This window comes from Vigna radiata, chromosome 5 (assembly GCF_000741045.1).
Source record: "Vigna radiata var. radiata cultivar VC1973A chromosome 5, Vradiata_ver6, whole genome shotgun sequence".
Taxonomy (NCBI): domain Eukaryota; kingdom Viridiplantae; phylum Streptophyta; class Magnoliopsida; order Fabales; family Fabaceae; genus Vigna; species Vigna radiata.
The window spans coordinates 18,909,690-18,937,671 of NC_028355.1; the positions used below are offsets into that span (position 1 = coordinate 18,909,690).

The following is a 27,982-nucleotide window of genomic DNA, read 5'->3' on the forward strand; positions in this document are numbered from 1 at the left end:
CCAAACCAATAATCTAAGCAAGGTACACACAACATTACATTGATACAGATGTTCGACTAAATGATGCAGTGGAATTAAGTTTAGCATTAAGGTGGAATTAAGTTTAGCATTAAGGTTTAAGAAGTATATGATATTTTGACAACTTTTTTTAATAATTTTTTATGACAGAACATCTGTCATCACTTTATTTATCTGTTTAAATTTATGTTTTTGTCAAATTATGAAAAAATAATTGTTAAAAGAAAAATAGCCTATGATATGTATGAATGAAAATTAAATTTAAGTTTAAATTAAAAAAAGTCATAAATAGAACAAGCAATATTAGTAAAAAAAGGATTTGCAGTCAGTAATAGCAATCACCCTTTCACTTCTGCAAAACAAAGTAATGGATAAAAGTATGGGCAGACCCTTTTGGATCTGCCAGTTTTGCATTCAAATCCATGGACTCAAAAATTGAAGCCACAAAGCTCTGGCTTCTTTGAGAAGTGACATGCAGAAGCTTTAAGCAGAGAATGGCATCAACACCAACCACACAGACGGAACCGTAGTTGAGCTCTCTATCTTTTTCCTTTTGGTTTAGCACCCATACAACAGAACACCCTCTTCATTGCATGGTATCTTCTACAGCTAGAGACCATCACTCTGAGACCTACTTTTTCTTTACTTGTGTATGCTCAACAGTCACAACTCTTTTATCATCGGCCCACGAAGGAAGAACTGTGGTGAAATCGGTTTTTATTTGACTGCGACGGAAAAATTTAACTCGCATGCAAAGCCTTGCTCATTCGTTATAAAATCTCCAAAATAGGCCGTCCTCTTAGCAATTAATCATGTTCCATACTGAAATAGGTGTTCAGAGAAAAATGGCAACTTATAAATATAAGAACTAAACATGGTCCAGGGAAACTTCCTCAGTTCTTTGCTCACTTTCAAATAGAATGAAGGGTAACGTGCCGTGTAGTATACAATTAATCTTACTCTTCAACTCCTTTAAAAGTAAATTCGTCTAACAGCAATACGTAGAAAAAGAACAATTTCTAACCGAGTTAGTAGCAAGGCTTTTAACCACTACCGCTATATGCTATAGTGCCTTTTGTTTATAATTAATTCACTTCATTTCTAATGTGCTAAAACAACGTTGACTAGATTACACGGTACAATACATATATTTCTCCTTTTGCATTTAATCATCCATTACAATGCCCCGACATCACATTTCTCTGGGTTATCATTCTACTGAGCATCAGTCATAGTTTCATCCATTACTGTATTACTTTTCTCTTTGTCCGGAAGAGTCTGAATTTCATTCGTATCTATTAGCATGTCTTTACTCTCATTGTTTGCGGAGTCATGAGGGGTTGGCAGTGATTTGGCGTCCAAAATCTCGCTCTTGGACATAACCTCTGATTTGTTCTCTGAATTTGACATCGGAATATCTGCAGCAGATTGTTCTTCTGTGGGCGTTAGAATTCTGTCGATGTCTTTGCAGATGGTTTCTAGGGGTAAGAAATTCTTCCCTACATGAAGCTCTGCTGGTTCTCTTGCCAAAGATGTTTGAACTAAATCCGTGGGGTTTTCCTCCACTGTCTTGCACATCTGCCAACACAGGAAATATTACTGATACAACATAGACTACCACTTTTTTAATTGAATGAAAGCGATCCTTCGTAAAGTGCAGGTCACGGTACTTTTACCTCATTGTAAAGACGAACTAACTCCAATCGATTAGGATCACTATCACAAGCAGACGAAATTTCTTCTGTAGCTGCAGAAAATGGCAGCACTACAAGTAAGTCTTCTGGTCTTTCTTTCCCCTTCTCAATTGGGTATGCAGATAGCTTTCGTAGATGGTAGGAAAACATCAAAGGGGAAAAACAGGAAAGGGAAAAACCCAAATACAAAAATAACAGAAATACTGACCACATTGATAAAATATCTGGAGATATTATTTCATATTCTGAGGGCATTATTCACATTTGCTTAATGTTTAATCTGAGAACACATTAAATTTCGGTGTCTCGTGTCATATTTTAATTTTCTAGGAGAACTACACGAGTAATCAGTATTTTCTCTCTCTATTATCAGATGCAAACTAGGTAAATGTATCCAATGAAAAAACATTATCATACCTATTGTTTCTACTTGCGGTAGTTGTTCAATCATTTGGGTATCAGTTTCCCCTAATTTAGGAGCCTTGGGTTCACTTTTAAGTTCGTCATTTGATTTTGGATCGCCCTGCAAATGAAGTTCATTACGAAGAACGTAAGCCCACAAGCAAGTCAAGAAAACATTTCCAGATACAATCATTCATTCTGTATTGATTTGTAATGCTGTAAGATGTACCATTGGAAAATATTAAACAAAATGTTCCAACAAGTATGAAAATGAAAATGATTTAACAGGAATGGGAAAATGAGGAGATACTTCAGCATTAAATATTAACATCTAAAATGTTTTAAAAAGTATCAGTAACCTTTTGGCGCCCTTATTACGGTCTTCCATTATATGTTACTAATAATTTAAAAAAATTCAAAAAGGAGTACACAGACAAGGATCACTAACAGTCATCATTAATAAAGAATGTAATGTATGCCCAACTTTGTCAGCCATAACGATCAGTAATGCCAAGAAAATAAGTTCCCAGGTATCTAAAGTTGGGTACGTATAGAAAGGGAATTCCTCCCCTCGTGCATTTTCTAATAAGTTATTTCTTTCATTATCTTCCATAGCCCATTAAAAAAATACTGCCATGTTTGTTTTGCCTCATCTCTTATCCTAGGTATATAGCTAATTTCTAGCACTCTCAAATAACTAGTTCTTTCGATTGGAAGAAGCTGAGGAAACTTTTAATTTTAAAAAAAAAAAAATGCATGTATGACCAGTTTCTGATCATTATTCATGTAATTCCACATAGAAGGACATTATTTAAGAGAATTTAACACCACGACACTTACAAAGTATTCTTTCTGGTACTCAGCATTAAGCCCTTTTTCCAAAAGAAGAACCCTCTTTTTTATAAACTCAACTTGTCTTCTTTGCATGTCTCTAAAATGATATAATATGGAGGAGTCTTGATATAATTGTGCTTGATTCCTGGCATCACCAGAACCTTGCGCACCATCGGCTGGTATATCACTTCCACCATTTTCCCTGGATTGACTGTTGGGTACTTCAGCATTTGTCAAATTTGCACCATTTTGTGGCTGAGAGCCAACTTGTCCTGGAACTGGTAAGTTTATAAAGGGAAGATTCAACTCCTGACAGATGACCTCCTGAATTTTCAGATCCTTGTCATCAACAATAGCTTGCCACCTTCCATAACCATGCCTTAGGTAGAAAGAATTGTTTAAGGAATACATCATCAAAAAATAACCCATGCAAATTATAACAAGAAAACTTTGAAATACCAAAACCTATAACCACAAATCAAGTCAAACATAGTAAAGCAGATAAAAAAATGAACATGACTTCTTCTTTTTTCTTTCTTAGTTAAACCCACAAATATTTAATGGCTAATATCATACAGTTAGAAGATAGCAGTATTAAAATACATACTTTAAAACGGAACGCAACAAAACCAAATCATGCTCCTCCTTCCATATTTTCGCACCCTTCAAACCTGGATAGCGAAATAAGATGTCATCTGAAAACAATGGAGTTTGAGGATTTTGTGACGCAAACTTCACCTGTCATTCCGTATCCCCAGAGTAAAAAGGCACATCAGCTAGAGGTCATTTAAGTTCAAAAACACATTCAACCCCACCGCAGTCAAAAAATTAAATAAAATAAAATGAATGAACCCTGAAAGAGATGAGTTTATTGATCCAATGTCTTAGATTGTCATGCTATCAGAATCAACAAAAAACAAAGTGCCACATTATTATAAAAGAAATTAAGATTTTCCCTAAATGAAAGTCTCTAACCATTTTTAAATAGGTGAGCCACATGGTTCAATCATAAAGTATACTAAACTTTGTATTGATTCAAAATTTATTTTTGTATAAAAAACAACCATATATAGACTACTCACTCACAGTAACCCTTTTTATAAGTCACTTGATTAAATCATAAATATTGAAGCATAATGTTTCATGCTCATTATATATTTCCAAAAACACTGTACACAATGGTGTCGGAGCAAATAGATAAGTATTTAATAGTTGGGCATGCATCCAGATGCTATCCCAAAATTTTAGACCAACAGTTGAACTCATGAACAGTTTCACATGAGATGACACCAAAAGCATATTTAAAAACAAAAACACCAAAAAGATCTTGGTAAAAATATATTTAGTATGAAACAACTAACCACTCATACTGCTAATTATGGATTACCCACTAATCATCCTTTGCTCCTTGCAATCCAATTCAGTGGTTAATTGTGCCTAAACTGAAAATATTTTTTTACTAAGAAAGCCTTTCTAAAAACTCTTATCGACCTACATATTGCAGAAAAACTGGGGGAGTGGGATAACACTAATAATAAAGGAAGTTCAAATACAGAAAGTTCAGTCAAAACTTACCTTGTCCCTTATCAATAGAAGGACTGCAATCCTTACAAGTACATCTTGGATTCGTAGTCCATCTTTTGGTACACCATCTGCCGGACAATTATAAGTAAAAAGGAAAAATATTGGAAAATGCTAAACAAAGAAAAAGGGGATGGGGTTGATGCAAATGAAGGAAATATAATGATAGCAATTAAGATCTATCACCTGAGAATGTAGAGGACTCGGTTATATCTTCAGAGATATGAGACAAGAAAAGGGTTCCATAACTGAAAAAATATATATACATATATATTTATATCAATTCATTCACAAAGACAGACTTTAGGCTATTAATAATTTGTTAAAAGTCATATCATATCCATACCATATATAGATAATTACCAAATCTAAAATGGAAGGGTACAGAGAAAAGGAAAAGAAAGAGAAAAATCTAACATTGACCAGTACAAGGCAAGGAACATAATGCTTTTCTGCAAAGGTTGTTCATGCTCCCATCAAACTTGAAGGGTATATTATCATGCACGACTTCGCAATGGGATAATGCCATTCTTTCACAACTTTTTACAATCATTATATACGTTTTCATAGGCCAAAAGTTTTCGAAGTAGCGAAATGCAACCAAAATAAAAAAAGAAAGAAAAAGGGAAGACAAACCAATGCAACGTCTTCACACACACTACCCAAATGAAGAGACAAGCAATCAATAATATATAGGTGTGTCAGAAGATTAAACTTAGTAAGTACTAAACACATTCCCATTCTCAACCTAATTTTGTGTCCAAATGGTTAAGAATGCATTGGCACTGCTGCAGAGCTGTGAACATCAAATCATGGCATCAAATCCACCCCCCTGATTGTCTAAAACGTCCCAAATATGGCATTAGTTCAAAGAAAATTGATGTTATTACTCTTTAATTTCTTCGTAAGTCTTCTGTTTCATGCGGGAAGTAAATTCCTTCCAATCAAAATCACCAACCCCAAACCTGCAACACACAGAGAGGGTAAGATAAACTATAGATATGTTTGTCATGTGAAACCCTTCTTCAACTCAACATATAAAGACTACATATAGAGAAAGTAACCTCATCAAAATTTGAACAAATGCAGCCCTTTGATTTTGATTAAAACCAAGGACTCTGAATGCTTTTCCTTCACCTTCCATCAGAGGAAGTGGCTCTGTGCTATCTGCTGTTAATAAACTAAATATTAACATCACAAACAGATAATCTAGGTCCATCATATCAAGACAAAAACCTAAAAAATTAATTAAAAAATGACACATACTACGAGCTTTTTTCTTATAGGGCCTTTTAGCAGTAGTAGTTCCAGTTCCAGTGGAATTTGAATCACCATCAGTAAGCTCTGCTTCATAATTATCATCTTCACCATCAGAGCTAACATCCTCCAGACCAGCAAGGTCATCCTCCTCCACAGAAACCATCTGGGAAATCAGGGAATAATAGATACTACCTTAAAGCAAGCTTAGAAAATATACACAAGGAAAACTTAAAGACAGTTAACCAACCACTAAAAACATTTTCCCCTCCAGAAATAGAAAAACAAACTGCTCAGTGTCAAGAAGCTAAACAGTTTATTCCACTATAAGTTAGCTACATAAATCACAAGATATCAATAGTAAATATTAATGCTTAGTCATAGAAATCAATAGCATGTCATATATTGAGCAGAAAACAAAATTGAACCAAGGTTTATCAATAGGTGATGACGGCCTATGGTGGTGAGCCAAAAAACTACAATACAAATATGGCAGAAGAAGGCATGATAGCCAACAGCAGACAGAAAGAATAATAAATATATCTATAAAAGCTAAATTAAAGAAAACATAAATAAATAAATTAAAGAAAACAAAATCATTGACTAAAAATCCAAGAAAACATCACAAGTCCAACATTATTTTGGACACTTGACATTGTAGCTTTGATACAAAAAAAAAACACAAATGATTCTGAAATTCTAAAAACAGAAAAACAAATTTAAAGAAAGAAAAACAAGACAAAAGCATGAAACAGATCAAGAATCAGAATAGCCACCATGTGAATGAGAGAAAACGGAATGAGGAGCATCTGAAGAAATGAAGTACAGATGAAGAATAGGCAGAGAATAATGGAAGAAAGAAAAGAAAAAAAAATAAAGAAAAATCTGGTATGAGTTGATATATTTTAAATATGAAGTAACAATTAAAAGGGTTTTCTAAAATGAAAAACGAAAGGGAGAGAGAGACGTGTTTAACAACATTGAAAGCAATATTAGAGAGAAAACAGAACATCATTTGACACAATTAAATGGAATCTCACAATAACTCAATAAATGCCAACAAAAACCATTAATCTCTCCAATGCAGATTAACAAAAGAAACAGTATATAGCACTCTATCTCCTGAGATATCAATATTACATTATCCTCTCCTCATCCTAAGGTCATCGTATTTTTATATAGAAATAAAAATGCAGAACATTGGGGCATATTAATATTTATTAAAGAAAAAAATTGTATATTTTTATTAATTGAACCTCACAAAATCAGTTTGTATGGTGAGAATTGCATCCCACTTGTATATTACAATCTAGTCCTTTTCCAAGTCAATGAGATTTCCAACATTTCCCTCATGCCAATTAATGAACATCTTGTGTATGAGGTGGGATTAGATGTTTGTAGTTGGTTACATATGCCAAATAATTGTAGCACAACAAACACAATGAACTAGACAAGGATAGGCTGTAAATAACTCTAGTACCATCTTAGTAAATGGATTTATGCCTAATTCAACCTCAAAACCAGCTTATAAGATGAGGACTGCACCAACTTACGTATTATAATGACCTTTTTCCAAGTCAATATGGGATCTCTAACACACACATTCATGCCAAGGAATGAACATCTTCGGCATGGGTTGGGATTAGATGTTTGTCAATGGTCTTACATGAGCCCAATAACAGTGGCACAACAAACCCCATGGACTTTACAAGGATAGACTCTAAATAACTCTAATAACATCTTAGTAGGTGTGGTTTGTGTCTAACTCAAACTCACAAAGCCAGATTGTATGGTGAGAATTGCACCCCACTCATATATTACACCTAACATTTTTCCTAATTGATATGAGATTCCCAACTCACCCTCTTATGCTAAGGAATGAACATCTTAAGCATGGGGTGTGATTAGATATTTGTAACTGGTCTACAAGGAGCGCAATAACAGTGGCACAACAACCCCCAGTGAACTTGAAAAGGACAGGTTCTAAATAACTCTGATATCATCTTATTAAGTGAGTTTATGCCTAATTTATCCAACTTGTAAAGTGAGGATTGCCCTCTTATATATTACAATTTGGCCTTTCTCCTAATCTATGTAAAATTTCCAACTATCTTAAAATAAGAAAAGAGAAAAATGCAACATTTAAGCTTCTAAAGCTAGGAAAGTGTAAAAGATACTTCAGCTATAAAATTAAAATAAATAAATAAATAAAAGTGCATAGAATTTGCATTTGTCAAGGAAATGGAGTAATACAAGAGAAGGTAGCGTAGTATTTGAATTCCTTACAAGATGCTAATGTAAATAGTATATTGGTAATAACTTTTCTTTTAACGGAATCTAATGGAACTTTAACAGAAATAAAAATTAAGTATTGTGTATGCTTCAATCAGTCTAAAAGATTTTAAACAAAAGATAAGGACATTGTAATACTCGAATCTCATAAGGAGTGTAATTTACTCTAAAACAATGGCATAAATAGTAGGATTAGATACCAGCTTCCGGTTACGCTTCCCTTTTCCCAAGGCATTAAACTCCTCAACTTTATGCTCTTGATACTTGTCTCTTAACAACTCCTCCCAGTAATGTGTTCTCTCCGAACTGTTCACATTCTCTAATGCTCTTTTTTGGGCGGCAGCCTCCTCTGCTGCAGCTTCAGCCTCATCAACATACTCAAAATTTGCAACCTAAATTGTGGAATCCACTCAGTCAATCAAAAGCACAGAACCCAAACGAAAAATCTGAATGAAATGAAAAACGGTAAATAAATTTCATGTAGCAATTCTTGTAATAAAGGCAAGATTGATGTTGACATCACAGGAAAATGCAATGGAGGCAGAGTGCTCCATCATCTATCAAGAACTGCAAGCACATCTGTCAAAAAATTTCCTAAATATCAAAGAACCCATACTTTAAGAAACCATTAGAATAGCATCACATCAATGACCGCAAATTCTGAATCAGGCCATAAAATCCTTTCAAAACAAAAATAATAATGAAAACAAATTCGGAGGCAGCAGCGGATCTTCCAATCCAGTTCTACTTGCTAAATTAAATATTCTTTTGACTGATTAATAGGAGTCTCTAATTTCATACACTTTTGTTACTATCAAATGATAAATAACAGTAGAAACCAAGAGCATCTCTCAATTCACTATAAACCAAAGTTAAAAAACCAAAATTGAATAAACATATAGAGAACAAAAATGTATGTGAAAGATAATGACAGTCAACCTTAAAAGCTTTCAGAAATCCATCTTCTTCCTCGTCATCCAAAGTGGCCTCTTCATCTCCAACTTGATCACGATCCAGCAATCTGTTGTTAAGAAAATATACAAGAAATAAATTTCTCAAGCATATTCCTATTTTCACGTTTGAGGAAAAAAAAATGCTAGTTTACCTATCAATAGCAGCAGCATCATAATGGATTTGGCGGGATTTGCCAGCTTCATCATTCTCATCTGCAAATAACTCCTTTGATCCATATCTTATGATGTCATCCAACTCTTCCTACGCACAATGGATAGTCAAAAGCTACCATCAAATCCTTTAACATGTTTAACTTGATATGGATCAAATGTTTGATTAGTTGTTTCATTCGATGCCTAAACTCCTAATGCACGTTAGATCTTAATTTTAGAAAATTTCAATCCCTTGAACAAAATGTCATGTATCATGAACTCAATCAATATTGACAAGCAAATAAAGATTTGCGAGTTGTACATAATCAGTAACTTTACAAATGAAAATGAGGGTAGAAACAGAGATTAACATTGGACCATGTACAAAGTTTATGAATTTATTATTATATACAGTGTTCTCAATTTTAAATGTATTCTAAAATAAGCTTTTTTATTGAGGATTTTAGTGCATTCAAACATGTATAATTCCTGATATCCACAAGAATTAACTACGGGTATGCACAGCGAAATGAGTACTTTATTAATGTTCCTTTATCACTTCTTTTATCATCTTTTTCAGAAATATATGCCTTATCCAGTTCTAGTAGTTTTCCTTTCCAACAGGAATACTTATCTAGGTCCTAAATCAACAACCACACTGCATATTACAGCTTTTTTCCTCCATAGGAACCTCGATCAATAAAAAATGTAACCAACAATCCTGAAGAAATCTTTGTAAGCTATTTGACACAACCACTTGCATAATAGCTTTTAGAGCTTGAAGCGTGGATGATTCACAAATCCACCTACCTTGAGCTAAAATTCAACTTAATCAAAAGTAGGGTGTCAAGGACCTAATTCTTCTTTAGCACAATGTCAGGTAAGGAGAAGAAGGTGATTTGGATAGTAAAGTGCTGAAAAAATCTTACAAGTGCGGCAAGGAATGTGGGAAAAGCAGGTAATCAATTATGAGGGGAGGTACGGTAGGTTGGTAAACTATTCTGGTGAGGAGCTTAGAGCCCCCCAACCCCTCCCCTGTTTTCTACAATTTCAGAGTTCCTACCTCCTTCCTTACTTGATTCAGTTAGAATAAATTATTTTATGTGCATATATTCCAGTACAACTGCATACAAGGATACAAACAAATTAGTCCTATTGTGACCAGAAGGTAAAATAAACAAGTGACAGTGGCTACGAATAATGACAACAAATTAGCATATGCATGAATAGGAAAAAATTGATATTTCGGTCTTCAATGCTCAACTATTTGTCAATATCCATTTTCCACCTCTTGCCTGCAATTCATAGCAATACTAAAAACAGCAAAGAAAAGCAAGAAGCAACAGACCTAACATAAGTCATGCTGCCTTAATAACGAGACTGCTAACTGTTATCAGCTTTTACAACACAAGTCTTAACAAGTAAAAAAGGTAATTAGTTACCTGGTTGATATTTTGAGCCTTTAGCCTCCCCACAACTAGGTGTTCTAACACCATTTTCTTCTTAGTCATCTGCATCATCCTCTCTTCAATAGTTCCTCGTGTTATAAGCCTATAAATTAACACCTACAAAGCCAAAACCATTTTTAACATTTAAAAGTAACAAAAACAATCAACACCATACACCAATGGAAAAACCTCAAACCTTGTTAGTTTGTCCGAGTCTGTGAGCTCTAGCCATAGCTTGTAAATCAGCATGAGGATTCCAATCACTGCATAATGTTTCCATCAATGAAATAAATGAAAAATTGGATTAAATTACACCAAAATTGAAGATTAATCTTTCAGCATCATATGGACTGTCCACACAGAACAAAAAAATAAAGACTATGATGAGGACCCCCTGTTGATTAACTTCAGCCAAGAGCTCGCAGAGCATTCCCCATAATATTGTAAATATCCAATATATGGAAGCAGGCAAATTAGTATACTGATTGTGCAGAACATTTTATCCAAGCATTCTGGAGGTGCCCATGAATTGATCTAAAACATGCCAATTTATGTGCTAGAACTAGTGCAAACTTATTTAAATTAAGGGATGTTGTTTAAGAATAAAAAGAAGTGATTATATATACATGATACAGTTTTATAAAGCTTGTCTTTAGAAGCTATTGATTTTGGGCTTTTTTGATGGGGTGTTTTATTACTTTATAATCAATGTAAAGTTTAAACATATCACTTAATTAAAAAAGCATATTAAAAAAAATACATAAACACAAATAGGTCTTAAAGTAGCCACCAGCTCCATTTAGATCGTTTCTGAAAGAATTACTGGACAAGCAATGAAAGAATTTTGAACTCTTTCAGCATAAATTAGACATCCTTATCGAATCATAAAACATCAGATTACATCTATCCTCATATCTTTGAACAGGAGATGGCAAAACATATACAAAAAAATGTTCTCAGTAGAGCTTAGTGTTCTCTTAAAATTATGCTTCTTCTATTTGGACCTCATTTAGATGTAGTCTCCAGAAACTTGTCTGATGGCATCTTTCCAAAAACACTAAAAAATATTCAATGAGAAATTAAAGGCAGCCCAACCAACATTATATGTCAAATATAGAAAAGCAAGACAACATGTCAAGAGGTTGCGGTCTCATATGGCAACTAACTTTCTATGAATATATATGAATTCACCACGCTTACAAGCTGACAAACCCGAAGCAGTTCAACCTTTTCATACTCAAGTAAGCTACTAGCAGTCTAATAGTGTTAAAAAGTAGAGCTTAAGATAACTCCATCACAACGCACATGTATAACCAATACAAATGTCATTCCCAAAACAATGAATGAAGAAAACAACACAAAAAATAGCAAGAAAATGAGCACATGACACACAATGGACCACGACAATGAATGGCCAGCCACCAAAACAGCTATTTTCATTTATTTTTGTCAGTAGAAATTGTAAATATAATGAAGATAGGAGTAGTGGTTGGGAAAAGCGAAAGATATAGTTTATGTTTTAACCAAAAGATACAAAAACCTGCAGACAATAATTTAAAGAAAAGCAAAAAGAATCATAGGAATTTAAAGGTTCACCTATCATATATGATAACCGTGTCAGCAGTTGCAAGGTTTATCCCCAATCCCCCAGCTCTAGTTGAAAGAAGAAAGCAAAATCTTGAAGAATTTTTGGCATTAAATCGATCTATCCGAACTTGTCTTTCAGCTCCGCCAACCTTGCCATCGATCCTCTCATACTGCCAATTCTAGTTTTTTTTTCAAGGAAAAGAAACACAAGCCGAACATTATGCTGAAAGAAATCAACTTCAGAAACAATTATGTTGATAAGTCAATAACTCTTATTACCTTGTAAGTACAGTAATCTTCAAGCAAGTCCAGCATGTGCTGAAATTGGGAATATATAAGCACTCTATGTCCTTGCTCTTTAAGTTTGACCATCATCTTGTCCAGCAATTGCAGCTTCCCTGACGTTTCCAATAGCTGTCTGTCAAACAGAATGAAAAGGAAAATCAATAACAACATTAATTAAATCTAAGTATAGTACAAACTATACCGAAATAATGCCTTCCAACATGATACCATAATTTCACTTTGGTTAAAATTATAACAGGCAAAAGCTACTAATTTCAATAGTAAAGAAACAAGATTTAGCCCAAGATAAGCAGAGAACCCAGTATTTCTAATCAACAACCACAATAACAGTCTAAAACAATGACATTAGAGCTTACTTGTATGCCTCTTTAGCATCATCAATATCTGGTTCCACTCCTTCTAACATGTAAGGATGACAACAAAGTTTCCGCAATTCCATAACAACATTGATAAGAGAAATCTGATTCAGAAACATATAGATATAAAAAACAAACACCAATACCATTAAGATATATTGTCCCTTTACTTATGAAGCTAAGATTAGTAATAAACAAAATAGTCAGTTTATCAGAGCATCAATCTTGCCTGAGCACCACCGCGACGAGTTAATATCTGATAATTACGGGTCAAAATTGCCTTATAATATTCTTTCTGTTTGCTGCTCAACTCAACACGTAGAATAAGTTCCTTTTTAGGAGGTAATTCCTTCATGACATCTTTCTTCACTCCTGCAGGGACATTAAAAATTTGAATTTAGAACATGGCAATCCACATTTCTATATACAACCTATCACCAACTTAGTTATTTATATGACAACAACAAGATCTCTGAGAGCTCTCTTGAAATTCCCATTAATGCAAAAATTAAAACTACCACATCAAATTTATTGGATTCTACCATATCCCTCTGCACTTCAATTTAGAGGCCTAGCATTAGAGCAAACAATATTAATATCCTTCAGCAATCAAACATCAATCTCTGACTACAAGAAAATTCAAGAGATTAATTGACCAATTTCAATATGTATCATTCCAACAACTGCTATTACTGTAACAACAATCAGTTGCTTTTGTTCAGGTTGAGAGATAGATAAACATCCTATATGCATAAAAAGATCAACAATTTCTACACGTATCATACCACTTTACTCCAGAATGATTGCAGAGACCAAAAGTTATACAAGAACAGGATTACTTCAGAGTGCAGATTGAGAAAGGAGGATAAACATCAACTATTTACTTAATATTGACTGATAAGCTTGATGCAATACATGCTCCTGAATACTAAACAAAATTCTAGGATGTTCTTTACGAGAAAAACTTTTTGACACCAAAGATCTGGTAAATTTGACGTTTTGCAAAGAAGAATCACAAAACTTTACTGTTTATTGTTTTCAAGAAACATGTCAAAACAACATAAAATTAGCACAAGAAATACATACTTCGCAAGAGATGTGGGGCCAACATTTTATGAAGCCTTGAAATCTGCTCCTCTTGATTGATATCCCTAAACTCTTCCTGGAACTCCTCTAAACTTCCAAACTACCAATATTAAAAAAATAAAGTCTGTAAGATACTAAATTTTCATCAGCCAATTCAATAACTTATATAACGGTTTATCTTATAGAGCATTCCTCATACTAACCTTCCCAGCGTCAAGGAAATGCATAAGCATAAAAAGCTCATCCAAGTTGTTCTGAGAGGCATCAGAAAAGCTGTCATCAGTACATTTAGACTTCCAACAGATATGCAACCACACTTCAAATCTATTAAGTCCATTAAAAGGTAAAAAGTATACCGGACAAGTAGAGTTCACAACCCGGTAACTAAATAGAAACTAATATATTAAAAAAGATTGCATGACTGTTGCTGTAAACAAAATACAGCATATAAACTTAGTAAAGCCTCACAAAAGGCAAAGGCATTATAATCTGACTTTAGGTATTCCTTCAAAAACTGATTGACTTATTTTACAGAGGTTGAGCTCTTATTTGTGGTAACAAATATACTTTTCGGTTGACTTATTTAACTGATGACAAATAAACGAAGGTGTGATGCAATGTGCGCCAGAAGGTGAGAAAGCTCAATCTTTGGGCCCTTGCACCCAACAAGACATATAACTAAACAAACAAAAAGAAAGAGTAGTAACATGAGAGGAGACAATGCTATGAGCACAACCTACTAGTAGAATACTTAATAGAGACAAGGGAACCATCTCTAGGCCAAGCTAGCTCTGTAGGAGGAGACACGGCACTGGGTAGAGAAAGATGCTGAAGCAACTCCAAACGTGAAGATTAGGGCCAACTATATGTTGCTATTTTTAAATTCTGACTTGAGGGAATGATGAGATGAATTATTTTCACTTTCGAAACATGTAAAAAGAAACTGACCCTAAAATCAAGATTTTCAAAAATGGGTGTGAAGTGGACATGTGTAATTGCATCTGTGCAATTGCAACTACAATGATAATAGAACAATATAACAACATTATGTCTTCAAAAGAACGTATCACAACCATTGGCCTATACAAACACACATATATATATTGAAGAGACAATTTCCATGTCAAGGAAACAAAAATATTATGCTGTTTGATTCTACAATCAAGCAATCTCAAGTTGGATATATTAAAAACATAAATTGTTTTTAAGGGAAATATGTGTAATTTGAAATTCAACAATCCTCCAACAATTTCAAAACCCAGGTACAGTACAAGGAACTTAGTATTAGTCAAAAACCAAAACACAATTTTCCAAACAAAATCCAGCCAGCAGACACACACACAAAAAAAAGTTATTCAAATAATCAATAATGGAAAGTTAGGGCATAATCCCACAATAAACCATGATGAAAAATTACAATGAACCTGAAGAGGAGTTCCTGTTAAGAGAACACGATGCCTGCTAGAATATTGCTTCAGTGAGGAAAATAATTTAGAATCCTTATTTTTCAGACGGTGACCTTCATCGACTATCTGCATTGCATATATATGTCAGGTTATCAGTATTACAAAGAAACTAGAAACGATCACAGTAAGTAACAGGCATCAGTCATATAATGGCAAATAGAATCATACCATGCACTCCCATTTTATAGGTTTTAGTGATGTCGTGTCAAAGTTGATCATCTCATACGATGTCAAAAGAACATCAAACTTAATCCTCTCTTGCTTGTTTTCACTAATTAGCTGACCAGATTTCTTTTTCTTGATCTTCTTTTGTTTCTTTGGAAAGTAAAATTCATACTCTCTTATTACACTACGAGCTTGGGCAGATCCAACATACATTAGCTGCACAAACAAACATAATTAAAAGAGTAACCACCTAAATCACATATTACAGAGAATATACCCGTGTACATACCACATTCATATGAGGTGCCCATGTTGCGAATTCACGTTCCCAATTTCGTAGAGTTGAAAGTGGAGCAACCACCAGATGTGGGGAGACACTCTCTTCAAAAAGGGATGCCAGGAAAGCAATACTTTGTATGGTTTTTCCTGCAGGTGAAAAACTCGGTTATCATGGTGCAATCATATACTTCTCCAGAAATTCCAAATCAAGGCCAAAAGGAGTGAGTACAAACAATTAAAGAAGGGAAAGGATCCAAAAGGGTCGGTTGATCGATGCACTTTGATTGAAAGGTTCAGCTATTATGTACCACTAAAAGCCCTCAATGTTATGAACCCAAAGCATAGAAAGAAATAAGGAAACACTTTTAACAACAATAACAGGAAAAGTCTATCCTCCAAGGGTTCCCCGGCTACAACCAAACCACTCCTCTATTCTCCAAAATTATTTTCATCTCAATGCCCCCTCTGATCTTGAATCATCCTACTCATACAGGATATTTGAAACTTGCTCTCTATCATCCCAGGCATATCTCTTGGCTAACTCACTCTATCTTATTCTTTATTCCTTCACGTGTACACCTTCCAAACTTGATTTTGCGCTGAGGCATGTGCCTAAACTCATTGAGGCTTGTAGCATGCTATTGCTTCCAGAATGGTGTAAGATCCCCTCCCCCAGACATTTAATAACCAAAACTTAAGAATGGGAAGAATAGACCGGGAAAAGGAAAGAGACTACATACCAAGCCCCATTTCATCAGCAAGTATAACATGAGTCTGCTTGGACCAAGAGAATCGTAAGAAGTTCAAGCCTTCAAGCTGATATGGGTGCAGTGTACCTTCATTAAGGTAAAAAAAAAAAATCAGGTAATCCAGACCATCGAATTAAGAAAAACATTCCAGAAGAATAAATAAATTAAAATAACATACCACCTGAGAGAAACTCAGGGCTGTGTTCATAATGTTGAAATTCTTTCTGCTGTTTCTTCAATTCAGTATCATCTTTAACACTCTCTTTATGTTTACTAGAAGAAAATTTACTGGATCTAGACCGCAATCTATTGAATCTTTCTATTTCTGGCTGAAATGCAGAAATATCTGATTCAAACTCCCAATAACACTCATCATATGGAAGTTCCTTCCACTTCACAAGGTATTCTCTATCATCATCATCACCCCTGTACCATTTAAACAATAAGGTCAAGGAAAACATGCAAGTATCAACATTTCTGGAGGCAGAAATACAGTCAAGATTAAGGAAACTATTAAGACACTGGGTTAGCAATGTCATCATTCTCTCATAATCTGTTACAGAAAATGATGATGCCATTTATTTTTTTAAGGGGGTGGGGCAGTAAAATATAAAGAGAAGTGCAAAAGAAAAGGAGGTGGCAGAAAAATACAATTAAACATTGAAAATTTCCTCCAAAAAAGATACCAAAAGAAATCACTTTTGGCTGATGCTGTACTATTTTCCATTGCTTGACTAGGATAGAATCCCGTAAAAGAGGGGAAGAATTAAAGAAACACTGAGAGCAAAATGAAGGTTCAAAATTACTGCTAGAAAATATTAACCTTAAAAACTGTGATACACACACACATGCACATAATACACACAACCAAAGTAAAGAATGATAATTTGAATCTGCCCTCACATAAGTCAGGCAACACACCTACATCAATAGAATTCCTGTTAAACTTCCTAATTGTCACCTAAAATACCTGCAAGAAAGTATCCGGTCAACTGTAGTCCACTCAGGTCGAATGGCAACAAAGTCATCATCAGAAGTATTGATAGATGCCATTTTCTGATGGAAGTTGTTCACTTTTGTCTTTAGACGAGGATGAGTCTTAAATGCCTTCAAAAACTCTTTCTCCGGCACCCTAGAGAAGAAATAAATAAATATATGTAGCAGATAAAGAGATAATACACAAAAATAACAATGTTACAAAGAAAACAAAAGGTTAAAAGGTGGCTTCAAAAGCAAAATAATTTGCAAAACAATACTGAAAATAAAAAATTTGAGGTCAACACATAAATAGATAGAACAAAAATGAGGAATCAAAGTAACGCATAATAATAAGCATGCAGAAGGTTTACGGGACATATGAAAAGGTGTAACGCAGTGAAGGATGCGTTCCTACAAATTTACCATGTGCAGTGCAGATATGATAGGCCTTTCCACTTAACAAGGTATTGTTTAACAAAAATTTGTTTTGACCCTAATTTTGTGGCATCATTGTCAGCAGCTGTAGTAGGTCGCATCTCACAATCTAATATTTTGTCAATATCATTAAGTGGGCTAACCTGTAAAACATGTACACACATAGATAAGTATTGCTCTATCAGTAAGAAGAAATCTATTACAACTGTCACCAAATATAAACACTTACACATTCGGGGCATCTCCAATTGTCTGGAAGAGGTCCCTTAAGGGGTGGAAGTAAACACCTAGGATGGTATGCATAAGTGCAAGTTTCACAACTCACAAGATTCTCATTTTCACCGCAGGCTTGACATAAATCCTCTTTCTGTGGAGAAGTGAAAAAAAAAAAAAAAAAAAACAACCGGAGGATAATGCGTGAAAAACATTTACTAGTGTAAAGCAATAAATCCAAATTTGCAATGAAGCAAACTAAATTAAAATGTTAAATACAAAACATTTACAGATAGACCTCAACTGGTATTACTAACATGAATAATAACATACATTCTTAATGTATAATAACATAAACTTTTCATTTTTCTATCACTGAATAGCAGAAATTTGTTAGATAATAGAAAAAGAGAACTACATCAGAAGAGACTGGTAAACTTAATAGATAAACCAAGTGAATGAAAGAAAACAACAAAAGAAACAAAAAAAATGTAACAAGTAAGCAATGGTTGCAAATCTCTTTTAATATCCAACAAAGAGAATTTTAAATTCTTAAATAGCCACAATCAATTGTTTACAAAGAAGCTAAGAAGACAACTCCCTGTTATTTGTCAGAACGGGTTAAATCTATGTTGCAAAACAAGCTATATTAGTGTAGTCAGTGGCATCTCTAACATTCTGAGGCAAGAAGCTAAAAGGGACAAACCCTTCGGCAGGTTGTGGAGCTGCCCCTTCAATGAAGCAAATGCCTTTAAGACTCATAATAGAGTTCAGTTTGATAAAGAGAAATTGTAACTGAATTATTATTCTGATAAGTCAGCAACAAGAGGAAGGTTGTCTTTATAGATAACAGTACTACAGAAAAGGGAAAGCCTGTACACATATTTTTAATTCTGCACCTCTATTCAAGTGAGTTGTGCCTTTACCACCTTACTAATAACTGGAAAGAAATTTGAAAGCCTACCATCTAGCTTGCTAAATGTGATTTAGCAGGTAAAGTGGTCGGAATAATAGAAAAAGTAATAATAACTAATGGTCACTCTTTGGATCTCTTAATCACACCCCACACGGGCTTAGAAGAACTGTAATTTGAACATTTTTAAATCATCAAGAACTTCTCAAATTAGACTCAGTTGGTAACAGCACATATATGAGTTGCTTTTGTTACAGTTAAATATTGCCTATCAGTCACCACCAAAAGCATTGAGCAGTGCAGTGAACTATATACAAAAACAGCTCAAATGAAATCATTAAAGCAAAAAGTAACATACCGCATCAGTTCTCACTATTCTCTCCAACTTTTCCTGTGTTGTCCCGGGTTTTCTTGGCAAAAAATCAGCATCGTCGTCTGACTCGTCAAGATTATAAATTGGCCTGCGATCTGATCTTACACGAAGCCTCTCCACCAAACTACTCATGTTCTGGTAAAATGATAGAATTCCTGAAGTAAAAAAAAAAAAAAAAAAAAAAAGAATTATGGGTAGAATCTATCAACAAAATCTTAGGTCAATTTTTCATAATGAACCCAGAATCAGTTAAGGAGGAAAATTCAATTGAGAAATATCAAATGAAGTTGGCGCTATCCAAGACCAATTAGCGATCTGGATTTGAGAATTCTTTTAGATTCTTCATTGACAGAATGGTAAGAATTAGGGAAAGAGGAATTTCTAGACAATGGAAAGGAATGGATAGAACGAAAAGTTGAAAGAAGAAAGAATATTTTGGTTCAACATGTAGAATAGCAAAGCATTTAATCCAGACAATTATAGAACAAAAATCGATGGTTTTATATGTCTTAGCAGTTTTTACTCCTGAATTGAGACTGATTATTCATATAGGTGGGGTAAATTAACGAGCCCGAATATTATAGAACTAAACAAAAACTTTCCGAAATGACAGTAGGCCAATCAACGGGGAAAGGAGATGTTTGAATAAACATAATTCCCTTTTTTCAAGTTCTTGTAATTTTAGAGGATAGGACTAAAAGAATGTTTTAATATATTCTATCAACACATTGAAAGGATTAAACCATATATCTTTGTGGAAGTAGGTCAACATTTTTTATTGGCAAATAGGGGTTTCCAAATGCATGTTCAAGTACTTATTACTTCTTGAGTTGTAATTGAAAAATGGGTTTATAATGAGAACCAAAGGGATCAAAATCCCAGATGCCTCAAGATGAAGGATAAAAGTATTATCCTTTGATATATTTTCTAACCCAAAGAATGAGTTACCCACATAACTCCAACGAAGTATTGCATGAAAATATACATAAGCCAAATAAATGTAAATGTTGCCAAATGCCATAAATGCTGCTTCACGACAGATAAATCTGAGATAAATTTAAAAGCAATTACCTAAAGCTTGCAGATATAAAAATAGTTTAGTCCTTAGACATACAATAACTGGGCTGGAATTTATTTAAATTAGTGGAAACCTGGATCATTGTTTTCTGTTTCCAGGAGATGTACAGATTAGTTTGCACGAGTAGTACTCCAGAAAGCTCCAAAACCCATCCAAAGGAAAGAGAGAGACTCAGGTTGGTTCTTGTTTTAACAGTTACATCAACTCCCACACATTGTTCATCAAAGCTTACGATTTGGTACATATTAAGTAAAACAAAAAGAAAACAAAAAAAAAAAAAAAACTTTTGAAAAATTAAATATTAAGTATAGGTGCGTTCACAATAGCAACAAATAGATTTCCGTAACTATTTATGTTCCTTACTAACACGATTGCAGTTCAATCGCCCTATAAAAAATTTGACTGAAATCACTGAATGAATTTGGAGGAAAACAGTGTGAAAAAACCATTTGCGATATCTGTTCGAACGAAGAAAGTAAACATTAATTCATCCCTTCCATATCTAAATTAGCAACTAGTTCAAGCCACTCCACGACGTGGTCAGTCTGCATGTGAAGTTTGTTTAAACCAAAAAGAACAAAGAACATTGCAAATACAACTACAAAACTGTACAAATAAGAGAACATCGTACTAAAAACTGTGCGCAAAATTCCGCACACAATTGGCCACTGAAACGAACAAAGTAAAGGAGAAGAACGGCACTATATAGTTAATTCGTGGCGAACAAGCAAGGTATCCGCTGCGAACACTTCCAATTTACGAAAGCAAAAACAGAAACCCTAGATTGGTCAAAACCCGTCCACCATTTCCGGAAATGGCTACGAGCTGGATTTACAAGATAATCGGTGATTTTCGGAACTTACAGTGACCGAAGTGAAGTGTGAAATGAAAATTGACAGCGAGAAACACCGTAGATTGCCAGATTTTCCGGCGATCTGGAAAAAGGAGTTTCGGAATTTCGCGGGAACCGAAACCTGGGAGCTGAGGAAATAAATGAGGAGAAAAAACAAAAGTGAATAAATGAAAATAAATATAAATAAAAAAGAGGCGGTGAAGGGAGAAACAGGAATGGTAGACTCACCAGGACAGTGACGAGATTTAACAGCCAGGCGGAACCTGTTTATATCGAAAATTTGGAAAAACAACTAAACAAGCCCTGAAATTTTAAGGGTAATTAATGTCATAAGGAATATTAAAAAAAAGTTGGTAGACGAAAGCACACTTGCATTTTATTTTATTTTTTGCCCAAATAAAAAAAATACGAAATTAAGCAATGATATTTTAAGAGGGCAAAATTACAATTGCACCTAAGTTGTTTTTTTTTTTTTGTAATTTCTGACCCTTTTAGAATTTGATAATGGGATTCTAATAAAAATATGTAAAATACAATTTAAGCATAATAGAATGAAATACTTTTTACACTAGCATTCAACCACATATTAGTGTGTGCTGTAAATTTGTTTAGTTTACAATAATTAATTTTAAAAATAAAAAGTTACAATATAAATGCCAAAATATTAAACGTTTTTAAATATATAGAAAAAATGAGCTTTTGAACAAAAACACACATCTTCGATCTCTCTGAATTGTTTTTTTTTTTAAGTTATCATATATTAATTAAATTGTTTTTGATTAATTAAGAATACATCAAATATGTGAGTTGACGGTTTTATTTTATATTTTTAATTTATATGTGTGATTTTTTAACTATTTAGTCAAAGTTCTACAGTAGTCTTTAACATATCTATATTTTGTATTTTCACAAACTTCATATTTATCCTCTTTTGTTACGATATATATCAATCAAATACATATTACAAATCACTAAAAAAAAGCCTATATATATGAGATGTTTTGCTGATTCATTTGCATATTTTTTTAATACTGTATCAATCTTGTGTCGAGTCTCTCCAATCTAGTATTTCATGTTCGATCTTTTTGATAGCAAGAAAACATGAAAGAAATAAACTAAAAATGGAAATAGTTTAAAAATGAAGAATGAAAAGGAATGTTTGATTAGAGGAAAACAAGTTGAGTAAAAAGTAAATATGAGTCTAATAATTTTAAAATTCTTTCCTTTCTTGTGTTTGTCTGCAATAAAAAAACATCTACCTTTATGTTTTTTTTTTCTATTCCATTTTATTTCGCTCCCATAAAACTAAAAAATTCGTATCTTCTAAAAAAAAAAAATTAGATTTATGGTTCACTATTTTAAAATATTAAATAACCTTTCATTTCTTTAAATAAAAAACATTATCATTTTAACTTTCCGAGCTAAAACAACGAAAAACATATCATTGAAATATTAAATAAAATATTAACTTAAACACTTCTTATTACTTTAATTCATGCATACATATTGATATTTAGTTTTTAACTGTTTTATAACTTTTTATTTAATACGATAAGGTGATAACATCTTCAAGTTTTAGTAATTAAAACGATCTTTTGTTTTTTATAAATGATAATTAAATCTCAATTTTGCAATAATTAATGTACAATTAGTGAATTAGGATAACGAAATGAGTTGAATTCGTTATAGTAATATATTTGAATTTCTTTTATTAGCCTTTTATTTAGAATTTGATAATCCTAATGTATTGGAGATTACAAACAGATGGGACGATCGACCACTCATGATAAGGACGACCGAACGGTTGAGGTGGACAGTTCAGAAAAATTAAAGTAAGGTAAAGTTGATCAAAGTAAATATGGTTTAAGTCTATTGGACTGTAATTGGGTCCTGATTAGGATCACACTAATACTAAGCTCATAGTCATCACTATAAATAGAAGTCAAAGGTAAAAGGTAAGTAGGCTCATTTATTGCGCATTCAATACCCAGTCCTGATTACTGGTCGAACCGTTAGATTGACTTTAGCATCAAAGTGTCTTTAGTAGGTACTCTCCCGGACAGACCTTGACGGAGACAGATTGACATACAAGGAGTGAGCGTTCGGCAAAAAGATCAAATTGTGAAGGGTTTGTGTTGCTTGACCTCACACCGGAACACCTGATATAAGTACACTTTAATTTTATCTATATTATTACATCATATAACTCATAAGTCTATCATTTCTGTTTTTTCTTTAAGCATATATTAAGTGTCAATGCGCCGCAGGTCATTTTTCATCTTCTATAATTTGTTTCATACTTTACATAGCTATATATATATATATATATATATATATATATATATATATATATATATATATATATATAGGTATTTATTTTGTCTAAATCATGTTTTTAGAACATTCCCAACTCGCCCTCATTGTTAGACGTTTACTATTAAGTACTGAGTAACATCTTCCATTAGAAGTTAAACACATACACTACGGTCAACACTCGCTACTTAATGAATGCGGTGCATATGTTTTACTGATGATAAAGATGTGTGATCTTCGTATGAAACCTATTTAAGAAACCAAAGATAGACGTTGGATTGAAAAGATGGATGTTTATGCAAGTGCTCGAATTGAAAAGACTGAAAACGAATCAAGTGTACCAATAAGGTCCATTTTCAACCCATAACAAGAGAATATCATATTAGTTGCTTTACATAGGATCGCCCAAACATGATACTACACGTTGAATTAGATAGCATTTTTTTTTTCTATTTCTGAAGACTTTAATTTTAGAACAATCCAAATTTGAAAACTACGGATAGTAAGAAAGAGTGTCACATAACATTTTTATATCAATATTTTTTTCGCACTTCAAATACGGGTCCACAGGAATTGCAGGGAATAAAACGATGGTAATTAAAACAACACTACATGAAATAATACTATAATTTAAAAGAGTTAATCAATTCGAAAGCAAGGAAGAACAATCAAAATTTGAGGTAAACTGCCCCTGTGCCAACTCTTCATTGCTGTGAGACTGCTAATTACCAAAGCAATGAATACCTTTCATGAGTGAAAATGCGAAACCATCGTATGAACGGTGGCATGGCATGTCCTCGAAAAGCGTGTTCGTGCATCGTAAAGATTACATCCCCGAGAGAAATAATGAAAAGCACCAAGGCCGTCTCATCTCATCCATCACATCTTGGTACTACTGTCTTCGCAATTTTATGAATCGCATACAATGCTTCCACCCCATTCCGAATCCATTGTCGATTACAAGCCAATCGCATCACACCATAATTGCAAGACCATATAACACATAGTACATAACTCAATTTGCACAACAATGCTAACAAAACCTTGGACCACTCCGAAAGAAGATCCCGCGTGATGCATTGCACCCAGTCAACTAGAACCATTCCAAACATGACTTCCACTCGAACAGACAAGAATTGGGTAAGCATTATCAGCTTTTAAGAGATCAGGGAACTGTGTGGGCATTGGTAATGAGTAGAGAGCACAATTAGAAGATACAGATAGCAGCAAACTAAAGGAATCATCATAAATTATTTATTGAAATTTGAAGCACTAAACTGAAGTGATGATTTACAAAGAACTCAAGCTAACAAAACCAGCTACGGTTTGAGTTACAGTTCAAGCAAGGATGAAGAAAATGTTACAAGTAAACAACAACCATTTTTGGCAGAAGTGTACACAAGTAAAAAGACTCACACTTAGACGTACTCTACAACCAATTATATCCATTTCTTCTTTCTTTCTTTTTTTTCTCTTTCAATTAGTCTGTCCACTTTCAACACCTAAACCATACAAGACACCAGCATATTTCTCCGTTGAGCCACTGAAGAATGTATCCCTCAACTTTCTAAATGTACAAGAAGTGAGTAAACTATCAGACCCAGCCTGATGGCACACACCAACCCTTTCCACCTCCAACAACTCCGCAAGCTTGTTCAACCCACCATGGAGGCTGTTGCAGAACTTCATCAGATGCTTGATATCATACACCATCGGGAAATACATCTTGATCAAATCGAAGAACCCAGCCTGCGTATCCGGCAAGCTTCGGCATGTCAACAGCTTAAGAAGGTAGCCAAAATCGTAGCCGCTGTGAAAGGTAACCCAATGAACGGCGTCGTTCAGCACAATTCCAGAGGACATGAGAAGCTCCCCAAACCGGTTCACGTCGATTCCCTTCTCGCTGTTCTTTTTGAAATCGATCCCGCACTGGCGCAACAACTCGATCGAATCGCTAGCGAAGATGTCTTCGCTGATGTTGAACTCGCGAAAGTTGAATTGCCAGATGCAGGGACTCTCGGTGCCGCAGGTAGGGAGGTTCCCGTTCTCATCGGAGAAGGTGAGACCTAATTGGATCAGCTTCAACATGTCAACGTTATCCTTCAACGTTTGGTAGTTGTAGTCGTTGATGTTCTTGAAATTCCCCACCGGACGGAGTACCACGCCGGGGAACTCGGTATCCATCGCCACGTAGTTATACTCGTCCACGATTTCGCGGATCAACGCGAACTCCTCTTCGAGGTTATCGTTCCAAACCTCCCTGATTTGAACCGAATCGCCTTTCGGTATAATCGACATTTTCTGTGATCGAATCCGAGGAACAAAAATATAACTGGAATGAAACACCCCAGATCTGGCAAGAAAAAAAGCGGAAACAGTTCAGATCTAAAAACCTAACAAATTCAAGACAAACATCTCTAATATTAAAAAAAAAAACGAAGAAGAAATCCACAAATCTACGGGTGGCCATACCTGAAGAGGATTTGAGTGACAATAAAATTTGGAATTGGAGATCCGGAAGCGAGATTCAAGTAGATCTGAAAGAAAGAGAACAGTATGAGATCCGTTAGAGAAGGAGGAGTGATTGTTAGTGATGGTAAGATGTTAGGAGTTTACTAGGGTTGAAGTAGGAACCCTAGAAATTAAAGTAGTTGACAAGTGAGAAATCTAACCTTGTTATGGATGAATCGAAGGTGAAGGCTGTGCGATCTGTGCAAAGAAGTGGGAGATTTGAGCTGGGAGGAAAGGAAGGCTCAGGTCAACGAAGGGGATTGGCTGCGAAGAAAGGAAGAGACAGGAAGTTGGGGGCGAGGGTTGAGACCTGATTTGTACTGGGTAAAGGGCGTGGGGTCGTTTTGATTAGCAACAACAACACGGGAGGTGTCGTTTACAACTTAGCTCTGTGAAACGCGACATTATGTTATCACTCGTTAACATCTGTCCACAACCAAATCACCGACCTTCATTATTTTATCTCTTATTCAATATTTTCTTACATAAATATCAAAAATTTTAGACCAGTTTATTTCAGAATAATAGATTTATGTCCTCTCATGACTGCTAAATCCAATCATTTATTAAGATTGTTACTTTATCTAATTTAAATATAAACTAAAATCAAAATGGAACTTATTTAACTTCATTTATTTTTTTTCCATTAATAAATGACTATATTTCTTAAATTATTTTAGTCATTTTAATGAAATTATTGCTCAAACCTAAATTTAAAACTAGTTTAACATAGTAACATTAAATAAATTTTAATTAGTTAAAGTTTACATATGTTTTAGTTATGTTTATTATATTCAAGTTAAGAAGGAATTAAAAATAATAGTATATATATATATATATATATATATATATATATATATATATTATTCATGATTAATTTATGGTCAAAACATTACTGCATTATAATTAAATTAAGTGTTATGGAATTAAAAAACACTAACTAACTTTTTTGTTATTAGAGTTTGATTAAAAGATTTTATGGATAATATTATTATAGACATATTCCACATAGCCATTTTAATTTACTTACAAAAACACCGTATTTAACTCTAAAAGTAATAAAAAAAAACTAATAAAATTTAAATTAGCCCTAATGTAACTTAACATTAATAGTTTAAATACATAAAGAAATGGATGAGATTTTGCTATCTTATCCGTGAACAAATATTTGTTTTATTCTTGTCTTTTTTATAATAAATATATTCATACATATTTATTTCATTACTATTTTAATATTAACTAATTACTTTTTATAAAAACAAATGCTTCAAAGCAAAATAAAATATTATAAAATATTTAATATCAAAATAATATATTTTAGTTTTTTTAATATCAAATGTTTAGAAAAAAAATTTAATTATATATTTCAAATTAAAATACAAAAAATTTATAAGAACCAGAGTATTTATTAGATTTATAAATATTAGTGAAGCTAAATTGATAAAAACAAATTTTAAGATTATAAAAAAAAACAGTTATTTAAATTTACAAATTTTCAAAGGTCTTTTTACTTTATTTCTTCAAATTCTAATGAATATTTTTGTATATACTTAATTTACAAATACTTTTAATGTCTTTTTACTTTATTTCTTTATATTGTAATGAATTTTTTTTATACATTGATTAAAAAATATAATACATCACTCGATAAAATAACATAAATAAAAATTAAATTTATAATAATTGAAA

At 33.5% G+C, this 27,982-nt stretch overlaps 2 protein-coding genes across 7 annotated transcripts; both read right to left on the reverse strand.

The window, feature by feature from the left end:
- Positions 1 to 893: 893 nt before the first annotated feature.
- Positions 894 to 21,812, reverse strand: LOC106761904 (CHD3-type chromatin-remodeling factor PICKLE). Of its 6 annotated transcripts, none has more exons than XM_014645512.2 (32): positions 21,698 to 21,812; positions 21,480 to 21,597; positions 19,524 to 19,693; positions 18,269 to 18,406; positions 18,028 to 18,182; positions 17,597 to 17,758; positions 16,808 to 17,052; positions 16,618 to 16,713; positions 15,888 to 16,024; positions 15,602 to 15,814; positions 15,392 to 15,499; positions 14,171 to 14,221; positions 13,968 to 14,067; positions 13,111 to 13,253; positions 12,882 to 12,985; positions 12,499 to 12,637; positions 12,229 to 12,398; positions 10,829 to 10,895; positions 10,627 to 10,749; positions 9,184 to 9,293; positions 9,018 to 9,099; positions 8,279 to 8,470; positions 5,796 to 5,952; positions 5,594 to 5,696; positions 5,420 to 5,494; positions 4,716 to 4,777; positions 4,524 to 4,600; positions 3,556 to 3,686; positions 2,955 to 3,327; positions 2,130 to 2,235; positions 1,695 to 1,765; positions 894 to 1,596 (listed from the first exon to the last, which is right to left on the reverse strand). In XM_014645512.2, exons 3-32 carry the CDS (start codon positions 19,668 to 19,670, stop codon positions 1,234 to 1,236), a joined length of 4,200 nt encoding a protein of 1,399 aa, XP_014500998.1. In that variant the 5' UTR covers positions 19,671 to 19,693; positions 21,480 to 21,597; positions 21,698 to 21,812; the 3' UTR covers positions 894 to 1,233. The 6 variants fall into 6 exon arrangements, with proteins under 6 accessions (XP_014500998.1, XP_014500995.1, XP_022636592.1 ...); XM_014645509.2 differs by having other exon boundaries at positions 16,805 to 17,052; XM_022780871.1 differs by adding an exon at positions 20,690 to 20,755 and having other exon boundaries at positions 5,594 to 5,952; positions 16,805 to 17,052.
- A 3,202-nt stretch (positions 21,813 to 25,014) lies between these two features.
- LOC106759661 (probable CCR4-associated factor 1 homolog 7) lies at positions 25,015 to 26,664 on the reverse strand. The gene is made up of 3 exons (XM_014642949.2): positions 26,455 to 26,664; positions 26,255 to 26,319; positions 25,015 to 26,135 (listed from the first exon to the last, which is right to left on the reverse strand). The coding sequence occupies exon 3, from the start codon at positions 26,078 to 26,080 to the stop codon at positions 25,259 to 25,261; it is 822 nt and encodes a 273-aa protein (XP_014498435.1). The 5' UTR covers positions 26,081 to 26,135; positions 26,255 to 26,319; positions 26,455 to 26,664; the 3' UTR covers positions 25,015 to 25,258.
- Positions 26,665 to 27,982: the final 1,318 nt, after the last annotated feature.

What these genes read in the sequence shown, in the direction of transcription:
- LOC106761904 (XM_014645506.2), bottom strand. Translation starts at nt 19,670, where the DNA reads ATGAGTAGTTTGGTGGAGAGGCTTCGTGTAAGATCAGATCGCAGGCCA. An exon ending in GATGCTAAAGAGGCATACAA is followed by an intron (nt 12,638 to 12,881) that starts GTAAGCTCTAAT and finishes TCTGTTTGACAG; the next exon opens with ACAGCTATTGGAAACGTCAG. An exon ending in ACGGTTATCATATATGATAG is followed by an intron (nt 10,896 to 12,228) that starts GTGAACCTTTAA and finishes AACATTATGCAG; the next exon opens with TGATTGGAATCCTCATGCTG.
- LOC106759661 (XM_014642949.2), bottom strand. Translation starts at nt 26,080, where the DNA reads ATGTCGATTATACCGAAAGGCGATTCGGTTCAAATCAGGGAGGTTTGG.